The following is a 14225-nucleotide window of genomic DNA, read 5'->3' as shown; positions in this document are numbered from 1 at the left end:
ATACTACGTGGCTGGGCAATATACTACGTGGCTGGGCAATATACTACGTGGCTGGGCAATATACTACGTGGCTGGGCAATATACTACGTGACTGGGCAATATACTACGTGGCTGGGCAATATACTACGTGACTGGGCAATATACTACGTGGCTGGGCAATATACTACATGGCTGGGCAATATACTATGTGGTTGGGCAATATGCTACGTGGACATACATATTCTAGAATACCCGATGCGTTAGAATCGGGCCACCATCTAGTGAGATCATAATTACCTATATGCACTCACACAGGGCCAGCATGAAACCCCTACGCGCGTTTCGATAAGTTCTTCTCTTTTTGTTATAAATCAATTATATGTTTGAACTGAACATTCTGTGGCCTGTTTAATTATCTAGGAGGCCTCTTTTGGGGTATCATTGTGCTGAATGTGTTCTGTGTAAATTCTACTATTGGACTAATATGTATAAATATAAAACAAAATCAGGATATCTTGAATTTTAAAAGTCAGTGACCACCAAATTGTTGTATGTAGTTAGGGGATTAATATTCATAGTGTCCATAGATGTAAGCACGTGCCCCTATGCGCGTTTCGCTACAGCTTCCTCTGAGGGCCGATGTACAAACTAATGGGAGATGTCTGAAAGCACACGTGAACAGAGCCGTGAGCACCAAATGGATGGTGTATTACCATCAAGACCACACTTTTCTACTTGTCTTGGTGAAATGACAAGTAACATAAAATGTATTGTTTAGGCTTTTTTACTAAATTTTCAGATAACTTCATATGAATAAATAGAGTATTCGGAAAAGAATAACATGGAACATAATATCATTTATTTTTAACCTGAGAGTATCAGCATTATTGTATCTATATTTTTTTGTGAAAATAAAATAGTTTTTAAGCCTTTTTTTTTATTATTGTTGGTATTTCTGGTAGACCCTTCCTATCCTTGTTTTCTCCCTCACTTATATGTTCTGTCACAGGCAATGGTATAGCAGCTGCAGGTTTTCAGTCATTCATTTACTGTCACATTAAAGGCATTTCCTTTATTTCTGGGGATATAAAGCCCGACCTGTGCTTTCATTGCTTCACTGGGGTTCACTCTACTTTACCTCTTTTTCCAATGATCTGAGCAGGTAGACAATATAGTCAGCTGTCAAGCTACGGCTCAAGATAGCGTTTTGAAGCAAAAACGAAAAAAAAAAAAGACGTAACCAGCAGGCAGATGAAACTCACAAAACCCAATTATTGCAGCTAAGCCTTTTCATCTTTTGTGTCTTGCCAGCAATGGCTGACGAGGCTCCTCATCAGCCACTGACCTCATTGGTATCTTTCGGAAAGCACAACAGTGGAATAGGTCAGACTGCACCTTCATCTCCTATAATATGCAACCTCCATTGTAAAACAAGTCTGTGTTTACCAGGTGCCATTACCAGCTGACTGCCGGTATGAAGTCATGGGCGATACATGCTATTCTAGGGCGGAAGTCCATAAAGTACTTGTGAAATCTGTATTCAGCTTGTGTATTGGTATGAGCCGGTATTAAGAAGATCAATATCAAAGTGAAATTATCTGCTCAACCTTATTAAGGCTAATCTGTCAGAACTAGAGACTCTGAGCTCTGTGATATATCAGTTTTCTGGATTTAATTTGGTATTTAGCTTTTGCTTTAGCAAAGTCTATGTATTTTAACCCCCAAAGATGACGTTCCCAAGCATTAGTTATTATAATCCACCCTTAGGACGCAGTCAGACAGCCGTATAAATAGGATAGCGATCAGAACACAATGCTAAAATATCAAAAATAAAATTCAGAAAATCACATTGTATAAATTATATAAATGTATTTGCATTTTTGCAGTGAGAAATAAGTATTTGACCCCCTACCAACCATTCGGAGTTCTAGCTCCTACAGACGAGTTAGACTCTCCTAATCAACTCGTTACCTGCATTAAAGGCAGCTGTCTTACATAGTCGCCTCAATAAAAGACTCCTGTAAATATAAAGAGCTTTCTAAGGATGTGAGGGACAAGATCATAGACCTGCACAAAGCTGGAATGGGCTACAAAACATAGTAACATAGTTAGTAAGGCCGAAAAAAGACATTTGTCCATCCATAAGTAAGACGCTGGATGAGAAGGAGACCACTGTTGGTGCAATAGTAAAAAAATGAAAGAAATACAAAATGACTGTCAATCGACATCGATCTGGTATACATGTATATATGGAGATGGCTACTTTTAGTAAGCACCTGATCACGCCTTTTTCTGCTTGGATGTGCTGGTCAGCTTTTCATATTTAATTACTTGGTTCTAGTCAGTGGACTTTTAGGGTATGTGTCCACGCTGCGGATTTTCCTGCGGATTTTTCCGCAGCGGATTTGGAAAATCCGCAGTGCAAAACCACTGCGGTTTTCACTGCGGATTTTCTTGCGGTTTCTTCTGCGGATTCTTCTGTGGGTTTTCACCAGCACTTTCCTATTGGTGCTGGTTGAAACCCGCTGCGGAATCCGCACAAACAATTGACATGCTGCGGAAAATAATCCGCAGCGTTTCCGCGCGGCTTTTTCCGTAGCATGTGCACAGCGTTTTTTTTTCCCATAGGTTTACATTGTACTGTAAACTTTGGGAAAACTGCTGCGGATCCGCAGCAAAATCCGCAGCGTGTGCACACAGCCTTAACAATGAGGGCTTCAGTTTTACAAGACACCATTCTTTTTACCATACAACGCACTTGAAAATGGGAGAAAAAAATTCCAAGTGCAATGAAATAAAATACAATTCCGCCATTTGTTTGTTTTTTTTGGAGGGCTTGCTTTTTACGGCATGAATTCCACTGCTTGTAGTACAAATGGGTCCCTTCTCCGATCGGCAGTAGTAATTTCCACACTCTGTGAATCCTGAGACAGCTCAGCGATTACACCCCCTCATATACTGGTACAAATGGATTTTGGCTTTTTTTTTGTCCAGGAAGGACATTCCACACATACTCTAATATACTCCACCAACAAACACACATGATGTATAAGTAAGTTCTTTATCGCACATATTAATTTAAACATCATATGTAATAGTCAACCTTATTGGACACATCAAAACATCTAATATATAATTGCCTAGAATACTACTTCCTGCAATTTGTGCCAACTTCCGTGGCTTTGTCCGGAGCTAATGTCCGGAGCTAATATGCGGAGATAATGTCCGGAGCTAATGTCCGGAGATAATGTCCGGAGATAAGTGACGTCAACAGTGTCCAGTGTCTGATTGGTTGCCGCCTGCTGCGAGCGACCAATCAGAAACGTGCCGTACTGTGACACACTCCGCCCGCCATTTTGGTGTGATTTTTGAATTTTTACCTCACAGCAAGTTTCTACTGCGTGGAGGCGGGCCCAATGACGTTGCTCTTCAAGCTCCTGACGAATTTCGTCAAAAAAATGATAATACCATTTACCAAAACTATATATATTTAGTTGTGAAGTGGTTCAGTGACATTTTCACACCAATTTTGAACTTTTGTTTGGTGTTTTCTCCATCTACTGCCTATTATTTTTGTTCTTTCTTACTATTATTTATTAATTGTATTATTCTTACATTTGAATAAATAAAGTATATATGGATTCTAGACTCCCGATTCTTTAGAATCGGGCTGCCATCTAGTACTACATAAACAGTTACCATAAGTAACAATGGGAGAAATCCATACAATTGCATCATAATTTGTGCAAATCTGCTAAGACAAAAGGGGCACACACCACCCCAATGGATACTAAACCAGAAAGAAATATAATAGCCAAAAATATAGGGTTATTAATTAAATGCACCATGTATATCCATCTTGGAAATTACCATCAATCATTGATAGTTGCATGCCCTGACTCAGCATTGCCACATAACAGAATCGATATTTGTACCAAAACTAATTAATACTGGAGTATAAATCAAGGTATGAACCAAAATAAAAAGTAATACCCCTAAAAAATAACCTTTAATATTCTAAGGTAAAATTACCCTTTTTGTAGGGTCAGGAGACAATAACAGTCTTAGGCTGGTTTCACATTTGCGGTTGTGGCCGCAGCGTTTCTGACGCATACATCCGCCTGCGTCTTGATTTCCTATCTTTAACATTGCAGGTGCCTGCGTGTGCCTGCGTTCACCCGCATTTGCTTACGCATGCGTATTTTTGCGGTGTGCAGCTGACGCGCCATATTTTTTGCATCAAATTTCTACCGGCATACGCATGCGGATGCTTGCGGAAGGAGTGCGTCAAAACAACGCATTACAGTCTGTGGGAACGCATAGGAACGCAAGGACATGCGTGTGCTTGCGTTTGCCCAAGGTCCTATATACAGAAATCCCATTGGGCGTGGCTTCGCAAGGAAATTCTCCTTGAAAAATTTTTTCATAACAAACGCTTGCACATAAACAAAATGAACGCATGCAAAAACACATACAAAAAGGGTAATTTTACCTTAGAATATTAAAGGTTATTTTTTAGGGGTATTATTTTTTTATTTCGGTTCACACATAACAGAATCACAAGGAACTCCAAAGAATCCATTATCATACCCCGTTTGGGTTATTTCAATCATTAGTAGTGTTAACCTTAAATGGTCATACAGAGTGCGCATCTCTTGGTGAGGATCCAGTGGGGTGTGTGTGCCCGCCCCAACGCACGTTTTGGTCCTGCCTTCGTCAGGGGGCACACACCCCATCTCTGGTGCCGTATTTATGCAATATGCTACATGTAACGCTGATCCGGAGGCGGTGTCACATGACCGGAAGTGACGACCCCAGCCGGATGTGACACTTGCGTCACCATGCCAACCACGACGCCACCCGAGAGCCGTGAGGGGCCGCAGCAGCAGAGCAGACACATCACATGTGTACAGGCAAGGGGACGCACTGCCAACATGAAGTAGACTAGATTATATCAAAATAGAATGCATATCTCCTTGTCCTCATTTTAATGAGTGCAACGCATTATTAGGACTTCTTAACAGAGACATTGTATTATGATTGTTTGCCACCCCATCGCTAAGCAACGCAATGGATTACATATCAATATTCAATACTGATAAATAATTTAAATATATTGTAATCTGTCATTCTTGCCATTATTTTTCTGTCAATCCATTGTCAGTCATAAGTGATAGGTGTCCCATTTAATCTTGTTTGGAAGACATCAGGATGTAAAATGTGAACGTGGAAAACAGCAACTGGAACTACTGCACAACAGATGAAACAATTAGTAAACCCCTGATCACTGATTGGCCGTTTTTTGCCAATGTACGCAGAAAGCGGCCAATCAGTGGCGAGGGCAGGGTTATACAGAGCTCATAAATATGAAGAACTACATGGCAGCAGGTTTACCATTATTCTGCTGATAATACAGTGATTTTATCAAATCTACAGTAAGCAGTCCAGTAAGTGACACATCGCTGAACTCGGGGTCTCTGTGTATATTATGCTGCTCTCAGATCAAGTGAAAAGAAACCTGTTGACAAATTCCCTTTAACACATTGCCTTTCTCAAGACAGATGTGAATCCAAGTGCTAGGGCTGGCTTCTCTAAGAAATAGATGGACACTATAGAATAATTCCTTTAATATTTGGATGCATTTGCTTTACATAAAAAGTCATACAAAAATATACAAAATATTACTGAGGACAGTGTATTTCATACCAAGGTTACCAAGCAAATAGTGTAATAGACAAGCTTGTACATATCGTAATTGAATTGACCCCACTGGTCACACGGAACCTCATCAGATATAATAATAATCTGGATTGTTTATGAGAATTGAATTAACTTTGATAAATATATTCATTGAGGCATGAATCAGAAAGAAAGCCGTCCAGAAATGACTAACTACTAAGTAGGGGGCACGCTGTGAGCCTGATTGTTCATCTCTGTCTCTGTAGACGATACCTTGTGTGATTTCTCTCATCAATATTCATAAACGTTGTAGTGGATAATCAATAATTAGTGGCTTCATATTCTCTTAACATAATGCGGATATCCTGATAATGATATTTACTATGCCGTACATGACTACACTGTATCTGATATTTATTAATCAGCATTCATACCTAGCAGAGAAAGGAAATTGATATACTGGTACTTTTCTACACGACAAGGTGATGACCTTCATTACCGTCTTCAGTAGTTTGATTAGAACAATAGTGCCTGAAAACGGAAGGCTGAATTTACTATTGAATAAAATACACTAAGTGGTAAAGCTTTTCCTCCTGGTGAGGGCCAAGTTAACAAAGGAATATAGAGACTTATAGGCCGTGCAATGCTCCCCTGGGAATTTATGGAAATAACCTCAGAGAAGAAGAGATCAAGAACTATAGTGCAACCTAGAGGAGGTAGCAATCCTAAAAGTCAATATCAGACTTTTAGGATTGGTACTTCCAGTGGGTCAGTAGTCCCCAACCTTACTGACCTTGAGAGCCTCATTTAGGCTACGTTCACATTAGCGTTGCGTCGGGCGCAACCGCAGCAACGCATGCGTCATGCGCCCCTATATTTAACATGGGGGCGCATGGAGATGCGTTGTCTTGCGTTTTGTGATGCATGCGTCATTTTTGGTGCAAGCGTCAGGGCGCAGAGGACGCAGCAAGTTGCATTTTTTTTGCGTCCAAAATCAAGCCAAAAATGAACGCATGCGTCACAAAACCATGCGTTTTTGCATGCGTTTTGCATGCGTTGTGCGTTGCGTCGCCGACGCAACACACAACAACGCAAATGTGAACGTAGCCTTCGCTCAGAGAAGGTCATGAGCCTCATCCAGCACCTGCACCCTTCACAGTATTGACACCCAGAGACCCTATTCACGGTAATTACAGCCAAATCTTTTCCACCAATGCTGTATTCCAAGATTCAGGGGTTCCCACAATACCCCCTTTAAGTATTCTTGTATCGAGCACTCCCACCACACGGTCACTTCCAGCTTCAAGCACCTCCTCTGAAACGTAGTATCATCCTGTCTCCAGCTTACCACACTTCAGCTGTCTCTAAACACCCGAGGCCGGTATATGTGCATCTAAATCTGCTCTTCTGTGCGGGGCTACTCATGAAATTCATCGTCTGGAGACCTGCTCTTCTTACAGTAGCATGTAAAAGTTTGGGCATCCCTGGTTAAAATTAATGTTATTGTGAACAGTTAAGCAAGGTGAAGATGAAATTATTTCTAAAAGGCCTAAAAGTTAAAGATGGCACATTTACTTTTTATTTTAAGCACACACAAAAATTGCCATTTTAAAAATTACAAAAAGGAAAATGGTCCCATGCAAAGTTTGGGCACCCTTGGAGATTTGTGTTTTCAGATAACTTTGACCAAGGTTTCAGATGTTAATTAGCCTGTTAGGGTTATGGCTTGTTCTTTATCATTTTTAAGAAAGGTCAGGTGATGCAAATTTCCCAGCTTTATAAAAACCCAATCTCCTCTAAGGCCGGGTTCACATTAGCGCTTCAGTTCGCAGTGTGGTGCTGCGGACTTCTTTCCTTAATCTTCACCTACATCCGCATGCCTCCTACGTACCTATCTTTAACATTGAGTACGCAGTGTCATGCGTTGTATGCGGATGCGTCCGCATGCGTCATTTTGAAGTGCCCTCCGAACGCAACATGTTGCATTTTCTTGCATTTGGTGGGCACGTCAAAATGACGCACGCAGACGCATCCGCATACAACGCATGTCCCTGCGCATACAATGTTAAAGATAGGTACACATGACGCATGCGGAAGTAGGTGGAGCTTAAGTAAAGAAGTTTGCAGCACCACGCTGCGGACTGAAACGCTAATGTGAACCTAGCCTTAGGGTATGTTTCCACGGTCAGTAAACACTGCGGGTTTGACGCTGCTTTCATCTGCAGCATCCAGATGTTACAGCATAGTGGATGGGATTTCAAGAAATCCCATGTCCACTATGCATTAAGACACCCGCGTCTCGCCTGCGTAAACGGGCATGCGGCTTGTCTTTCAAAACTGCAGCATGTCTATTTATGTGCGGAGCTGCTCAGTCTCCTCAAAATAAATTTCCCATAGACTGTCATTAGATGCGGTAAAACCGCATTATCTTTTTAGTCACATGTGTATTAAGTGCGAAAATGCAGCTTGCTACTCATGTGAACTAATTTAAATAATGTCTTACCTTGTGCCACAGCCAGAAGTTCGTGTCCACTGCAGTTCTCGCGATAAGCTCAGCTGACCGCGGGAACTGCCTTGCACGTGACCGCCGGTCACTAGCAAAGTTCTCACGGTCAGCTGATCGTGAGAACTGCAGTGCAGGTGACCGCCGGAGACTGAGTTATCTCCGGTGGCCATCTGCAAGCTCTGCTGTGTCTGGATGTCAGGCTGAATGATGGCAGATGAAGCAGAGCTGGACTCCTCGTGGGACACTAGGTAAGTGGACTACGTCGGACAGGGAGTATTATATGTTGATTTATTATTTTATTTTTGATGCAGGAGATCGAGGGATTCGGGGATTAGTTGCTCAGTAAGTTTTTTTAAGTCTAGGTTCAGATTGCGTTAGTGCAATCCGTTTAGCGCCTAGCGCTAGCGGATTGCGCTAACGCAATGTGTTGTAAAGGGGTCGCGTTAAACGTCCCCGCTCTCGCAGATCTCCGATCTGCGAGAGCGGGGAACGGACCGCGGGCGCGCCTTGGACGCTGCAGGCAGCGTCCGCGGCGTGCCACAAAACACCAGCACATCGCTAGCGCGTGCCGTAAATGGCACGCGCTAGTGATGCGCGTCCCCATTGCTGTTAATGAGCGCGCTAACGGACGCGTTGCACAGCGTTAATTTCGCCGTGCAACGCTGTACGTTAGCGCGGTCCCATTTACGCAATGGGAACCTAGGGTCACTAAGATTATTAAAGGACTTTATTCTGGGTTTGTCTTTATTTACCATACAACTATCGGATTAGTAATGGATAGGTGTCTCATAGACGCTTCTACATTACTAAGTCGTGGGCTTGATGTCACTGGACAAATACAAACGTGACATCAACCCCACAAATATTACCCTACTTGCCACTGCTACAGGGCAAGATGGATGAGCTGGGTAAAGTGCCACAGTTGGCACATCTTTGGATGTGCCAATTGTGGGGCGGCTGCGGGCTGTTATTTTTAGGCTGGTGAGGGCCAAAATCCATGGGCCTTGCGAGCCTGGGAATGCGTGCACACTGCTCTTCCCTATATATTACACACACTCAGCTCTGCTGCCTACTCTTATTTATGCATGCACACCGCTGTTCTCTATATATTACACACACACACAGCTCTGCTATCTACTCTTATTTATGCGTGCACACCGCTGTTCTCTATGTATTACACACACCCAGTTCTGCTATCTACTCTTATTTATGCATGCACACTGCTTTTGCCTATATATTACACACACTCAGCTCTGCTATCTACTTATTTATGCATGCACACCGCTGTTCTCTATGTATTACACACATTCAGCTCTGCTACCTACTCTTATCTATGCATGCACACTGCTCTTCCCTATATATTACACACACTCAGCTCTGCTATCTACTTATTTATGCATGCACACAGCTGTTCTTTATATATTACACCTAGCTCTGCTATCTACTCTTATTTATGCCTGCACACCTCTGTTCTCTATGTATTACACACACCCAGTTCTGATGTTGTTTACAAAATCGATTGTACTGCATGCGATAAGTCTTATATAGGTTGCACCGGACGAAAATTAAAAAATCGCATTACAGAACATCTATATGACATTTCTAATACTAAAAATACAAATCGCAATATTTCATCTGCGGCCAGGCATTTTATTGATTACCATACACGGGACACTACATTTTTCCATATTAATGGGTTTGGAGAAAATAAAAAAACCTCACCGGGGTGGAGATATCCATAGAATGTTATTAACCCGGGAAGCTTACTGGATCTTTGTTTTGGGTACATGTTGTCCGGGCGGCTTGAATCGCAAAAATGAGATAATGTTTCATTATTGACATCTGCCTAAACTCCAGCAATTAATATTATTATGTTTTAAAGTATCTATGTTTATATGTTTATTCGCATGTAATTGTTACAGGCTTTTTAGGACCTTTTGATCATGTGACATGTTATCCTCTGTTGATTGGTGTACGGTACTTTATATGTCCGTCATTACTTTGGGATAGATCAGCTTGGATAAAGACTGTGGCAGCAGTCGAAACGCGTCGCTCTCCTCCCGGGGCTATTGTGAGATCCGTGGAGTATGCACTTTTTAAGTATTTATCAATAAACCTGCAATTTTATCTTCATGAAGCTGGAACATGTGTTTTTTTCGTAATATATGGATGGCAGAGGTGTGAATAGGCATCAGAGCAAGAATGGGAGGGAGGGGGAACATGTCCAAAAGTTTCCCTATAATTCCAATTAAGCCATTGGAAAAAGACCAATGTTCTACCAGTTTGCCAAACTTTGAGTAATGAAAGAACAAACATCCAGTCATTATCTGTCCTTGTGTTCATCATTAGACCTATTTAAAAGTAAAGAAATGTAATAGAAAGACTTATTATAGACATTATGACAGTAATTATATTGGAAGAGGAATTCAGCTTCTAACTGAAGGTGATTATATACATGAGGCATCCACGATCCTGCAAACAGTCTCTTATATACAACAGTCACGTAGAGATTTAACCTTACGTAGAAGCTGACTGTCACTAATGTTCCCAAAAGCCTCATTAACATCCACTGTACATTGTTCATGCAAATATATAATATATAATGCGTGTATGTATACAGTGCTCAGTATAAATGAGTACACCCATTTTAAAAAGTAAGCTTGTAATCAATTTCTCGCTGAACACAAGGACAATTTCCAAAATTTAATTTTAATAGATTTTTTTAACCCATAACATGAAAGAAGGGTTAATAATATAACTTTCATTACAAAATCTTCAGTTTTACTAGAATTAGTTGAGGCAAAAATGAATACACCCCACATCAAAAACTATTACTTCTAGTATTTTGTCTGACCTCCATGATTCTTAAGGACATCACCAAATCTTTTAGGCATGAAATGAACAAGTTGGCGACATATTGCAACAACTTTTTTTCATTTTTCAAGAACAACTTCTATTAGAGCCTGGATGCTGGATGGAGAATGAGAACAGCTTGACTTTTCAGAATTCCCCATAAGTGTTTGGTTTGGTTCAGATCAGGAGACATTGAAATGCAACAGATGTTTATTTTGGATCATTGTCATGTTGGAAGAGTGCCCGACTACTAAGGGCACACAGTGATGGTAGCATCTTCTCTATGAATTCATGATACCATCAGTGAAATGTAGCTCTCCGACACCAGCAGTGCTCATGCAATCCCATATAAGATTTTAGAAAAATAAATTTAGAGAAAAGCATGGTCCCTACAGTGAAGCATGGTGAAGGCAGTGTCCTTACCTTATGTCAAACTCTTCTTGTAAAGTCTTTTACTGGCATTGAACAAAAAGATCACATCCCATCTACAAGTGCTCCTCTCTAAATTAGAATTTCATTAAAAAGTGAATTTCAGTTCTTCAATACAAAACGTGAAACTCATATATTATATAGAGTCATTACAGAATGAGCTATTTCAAATGTTTATTCCTGTTAATGTTAATGATTATGGCTTAGAGCCAATGAAATCCCAAAAGTCATTATCTCAGTAAATAAGAATAATTAACAAAAACACCTGCAAAGGCTTCCTAAGCATTTGAAAAGGTCCCTTAGTCTGTTTCAGTAGGCTCCACAATCATGGGGAAGACTGCTGACTTGATAGATGTCCAGAAGACAGTCATTGACACACTCCACAGGAAGGGTAAGCCACAAAAGATCATTGCTAAAGAAGCGAGCTAAGGAGGGTAAGCCACAAAAGATCAATGTTAAAGAAGCTGGCTGTTCACAGAGTGCTGTATCCAAGCATATTAATGGAAAGTTGAGTGTAAGGAAAAAGTGTGATAGAAAAGGGGCACAACCAACCGGGATAACCGCAGCCTTGAAAAGATTGTTAAGAAAAGGCCATTCAAAAATTTGGGGAGATTCACAAGGAGTGGACTGCTGCTGGATTCATTGCTTCAAGAGATACCACACTCAGATGTATCCAGGACATGGGCTACAAGTCTCGCATTCTTTGTGTCAAGCCACTCATGACCAATAGACGGCGCTAGAAGCGTCTTACCTGAGCCAAGGAGAAAAAGAACTGGACTGTTTCTCAGTGGTCCAAGGTGTTGTTTTCAGATGAAAGTACACTTTGCATTTCATTTGGAAAACAAAGTCCCAGATTCTGAAGGAATAGTGGAGAGGCCACAATCCAAGCTGCTGTCCACACTGCCAAAAGTACCAATACCTGGTTTAAAAACAAAATATACAAGTCTCAAGGCGAGGTGCACATACAGAATCACATCAGAGGGGATACCATCACCACCAATGTGCACCAACGGAACATGTGACAGACAAATCGGTAATTGAAATGAAACCTGAAGAAAAAACCCGAATAATGTCCAATAGTAGAATATATATAACAAAGTTTATTAAAACATATATGTCAATATGATAGTGGGAAAAAATACAAAAATAGGACCAGGGACAGGGACATACAAAATCAAGAAAATGGCATACATAATATCAATATTACCTCAATGAAAGTTCAATATATACATATATCTATTACTACTCCAAAAAACCCAGACTCATAATGTAAGGTGGCCAGGAACAATGTCTAGGCCCCTTTAAATACCTACTCCAGACAAATCAGTATAAACATAGGAGAACCACAGGAGTATATAGGAAAATATAAACTTTATTATCAGAAAAACATTAAAAACCACACATTAAAAGACACCAATAGAAAACACCGGGAACACCCAGACACAAATATAATCAATTCACATAATATATAATGGTATAATAGTTGTGCCTTGTTGTTATGGATTGATTTAAACAATAGAAGATCCGTGGCACCCTCACCACCTCATAATAGGACAATGCTGTCTGGTCCACCCATGTTTGTAGTAAGTGTCACTGACACTAGAAAAGCTCCATTGCTCCAGACCAGACCATCATGCACCATACTGAGGCAGGGATGTGAACAATGCCACAGGGGAGACTAGTAAAATTGCCTGCCAGCATAAAAAAGTACCATCCAGACACAGAGCATACCCGGATCTTACCATGCACAGAGGGGTCCCTGGATTGGGCGCAACCCCCGACGCGCGTTTCGCCGCTCCAATAACTGGCTTTATCAAGGGGAGGTGTTTTCTATTGGTGTCTTTTAATGTGTGGTTTTTAATGTTTTTCTGATAATAAAGTTTATATTTTCCTATATACTCCTGTGGTTCTCCTATGTTTATATATCTATTGTTGCATTGATTTTTGGCACCTATGTATACATATACACACACACATATATATATATATATATATATATATATATATATATATATATATATATACATAGGTGCCAAAAATCAATGCAACAATAGATAGACCAAGTAACATAATGCAAAAGTTAATTAGTAAAGTTCATGTGCATAATAATAAGATGGCTAAACCAAAAATCAGAGGGTTAAATATGTGATGCCGCAACCAATGTGATGCAAGCATACCACGCACAAATGTGCACAAAAGACAAAGGAGGAAAAAAGCCACCTGCTATTTACCTGCTACAGTTGGAAGTCCCTGGGATGCGCCCCGACGCGCGTTTTGGCATTAAGCCATAATCATCAACATTAACAGAAATAAACATTTGAAATAGATCACTCTGTTTGTAATGACTCTATGTAATGTATGTGTTTCACTTTTTGTATTTAAGAACTGAAATAAATTAACTTTTTGATGATATTCTAATATTGTGAGAATCACTTGTATATCAGCAAGTTTGACCAACCTCCATCTGTATGTGGCCTTATATAGTTCAGCATTGCCTGTTGTGAATTGAAAGGCCTCATTAACATTGAGCTCTCATTGTGTTTTCAGGACTCTGGCGGAGTGAAGAATACTCTGTGCGGTTACCGAACCCTCGATAAAGAGGTAAGAGATATATGAAGGAGTTCAACATTGTCATTAGCAGCGCAGAATTTGGGGGGATATAATTTGGGAACCTATATTAGCAAAAATATGTACCATATCAAGATGAACATGACTCTTGATCAGACGTTATCTCGCACAACTTGTCTGTTATAGTAAATACTTATAATCCCTGTGATGT

At 40.5% G+C, this 14225-nt stretch overlaps 1 protein-coding gene across 2 annotated transcripts in view; it reads left to right on the top strand.

Moving 5' to 3' along the window:
- The window catches only part of LOC138676860 (tetraspanin-15-like), a 284359-nt gene that overhangs the window by 207973 nt on the left and 62161 nt on the right, over positions 1 to 14225 (top strand). For both annotated transcript variants that reach the window (XM_069766526.1, XM_069766525.1), the window contains exon 6: positions 13994 to 14047. In XM_069766526.1, the coding sequence (XP_069622627.1) occupies positions 13994 to 14047 (54 nt within the window). The remainder of the gene's footprint in view (positions 1 to 13993; positions 14048 to 14225) is intronic.

Source organism: Ranitomeya imitator, chromosome 4 (assembly GCF_032444005.1).
Source record: "Ranitomeya imitator isolate aRanImi1 chromosome 4, aRanImi1.pri, whole genome shotgun sequence".
NCBI lineage: Eukaryota > Metazoa > Chordata > Amphibia > Anura > Dendrobatidae > Ranitomeya > Ranitomeya imitator.
Note: the sequence above shows the minus strand (reverse complement) of the source record. Positions and strands in the feature narration are given on the sequence as shown.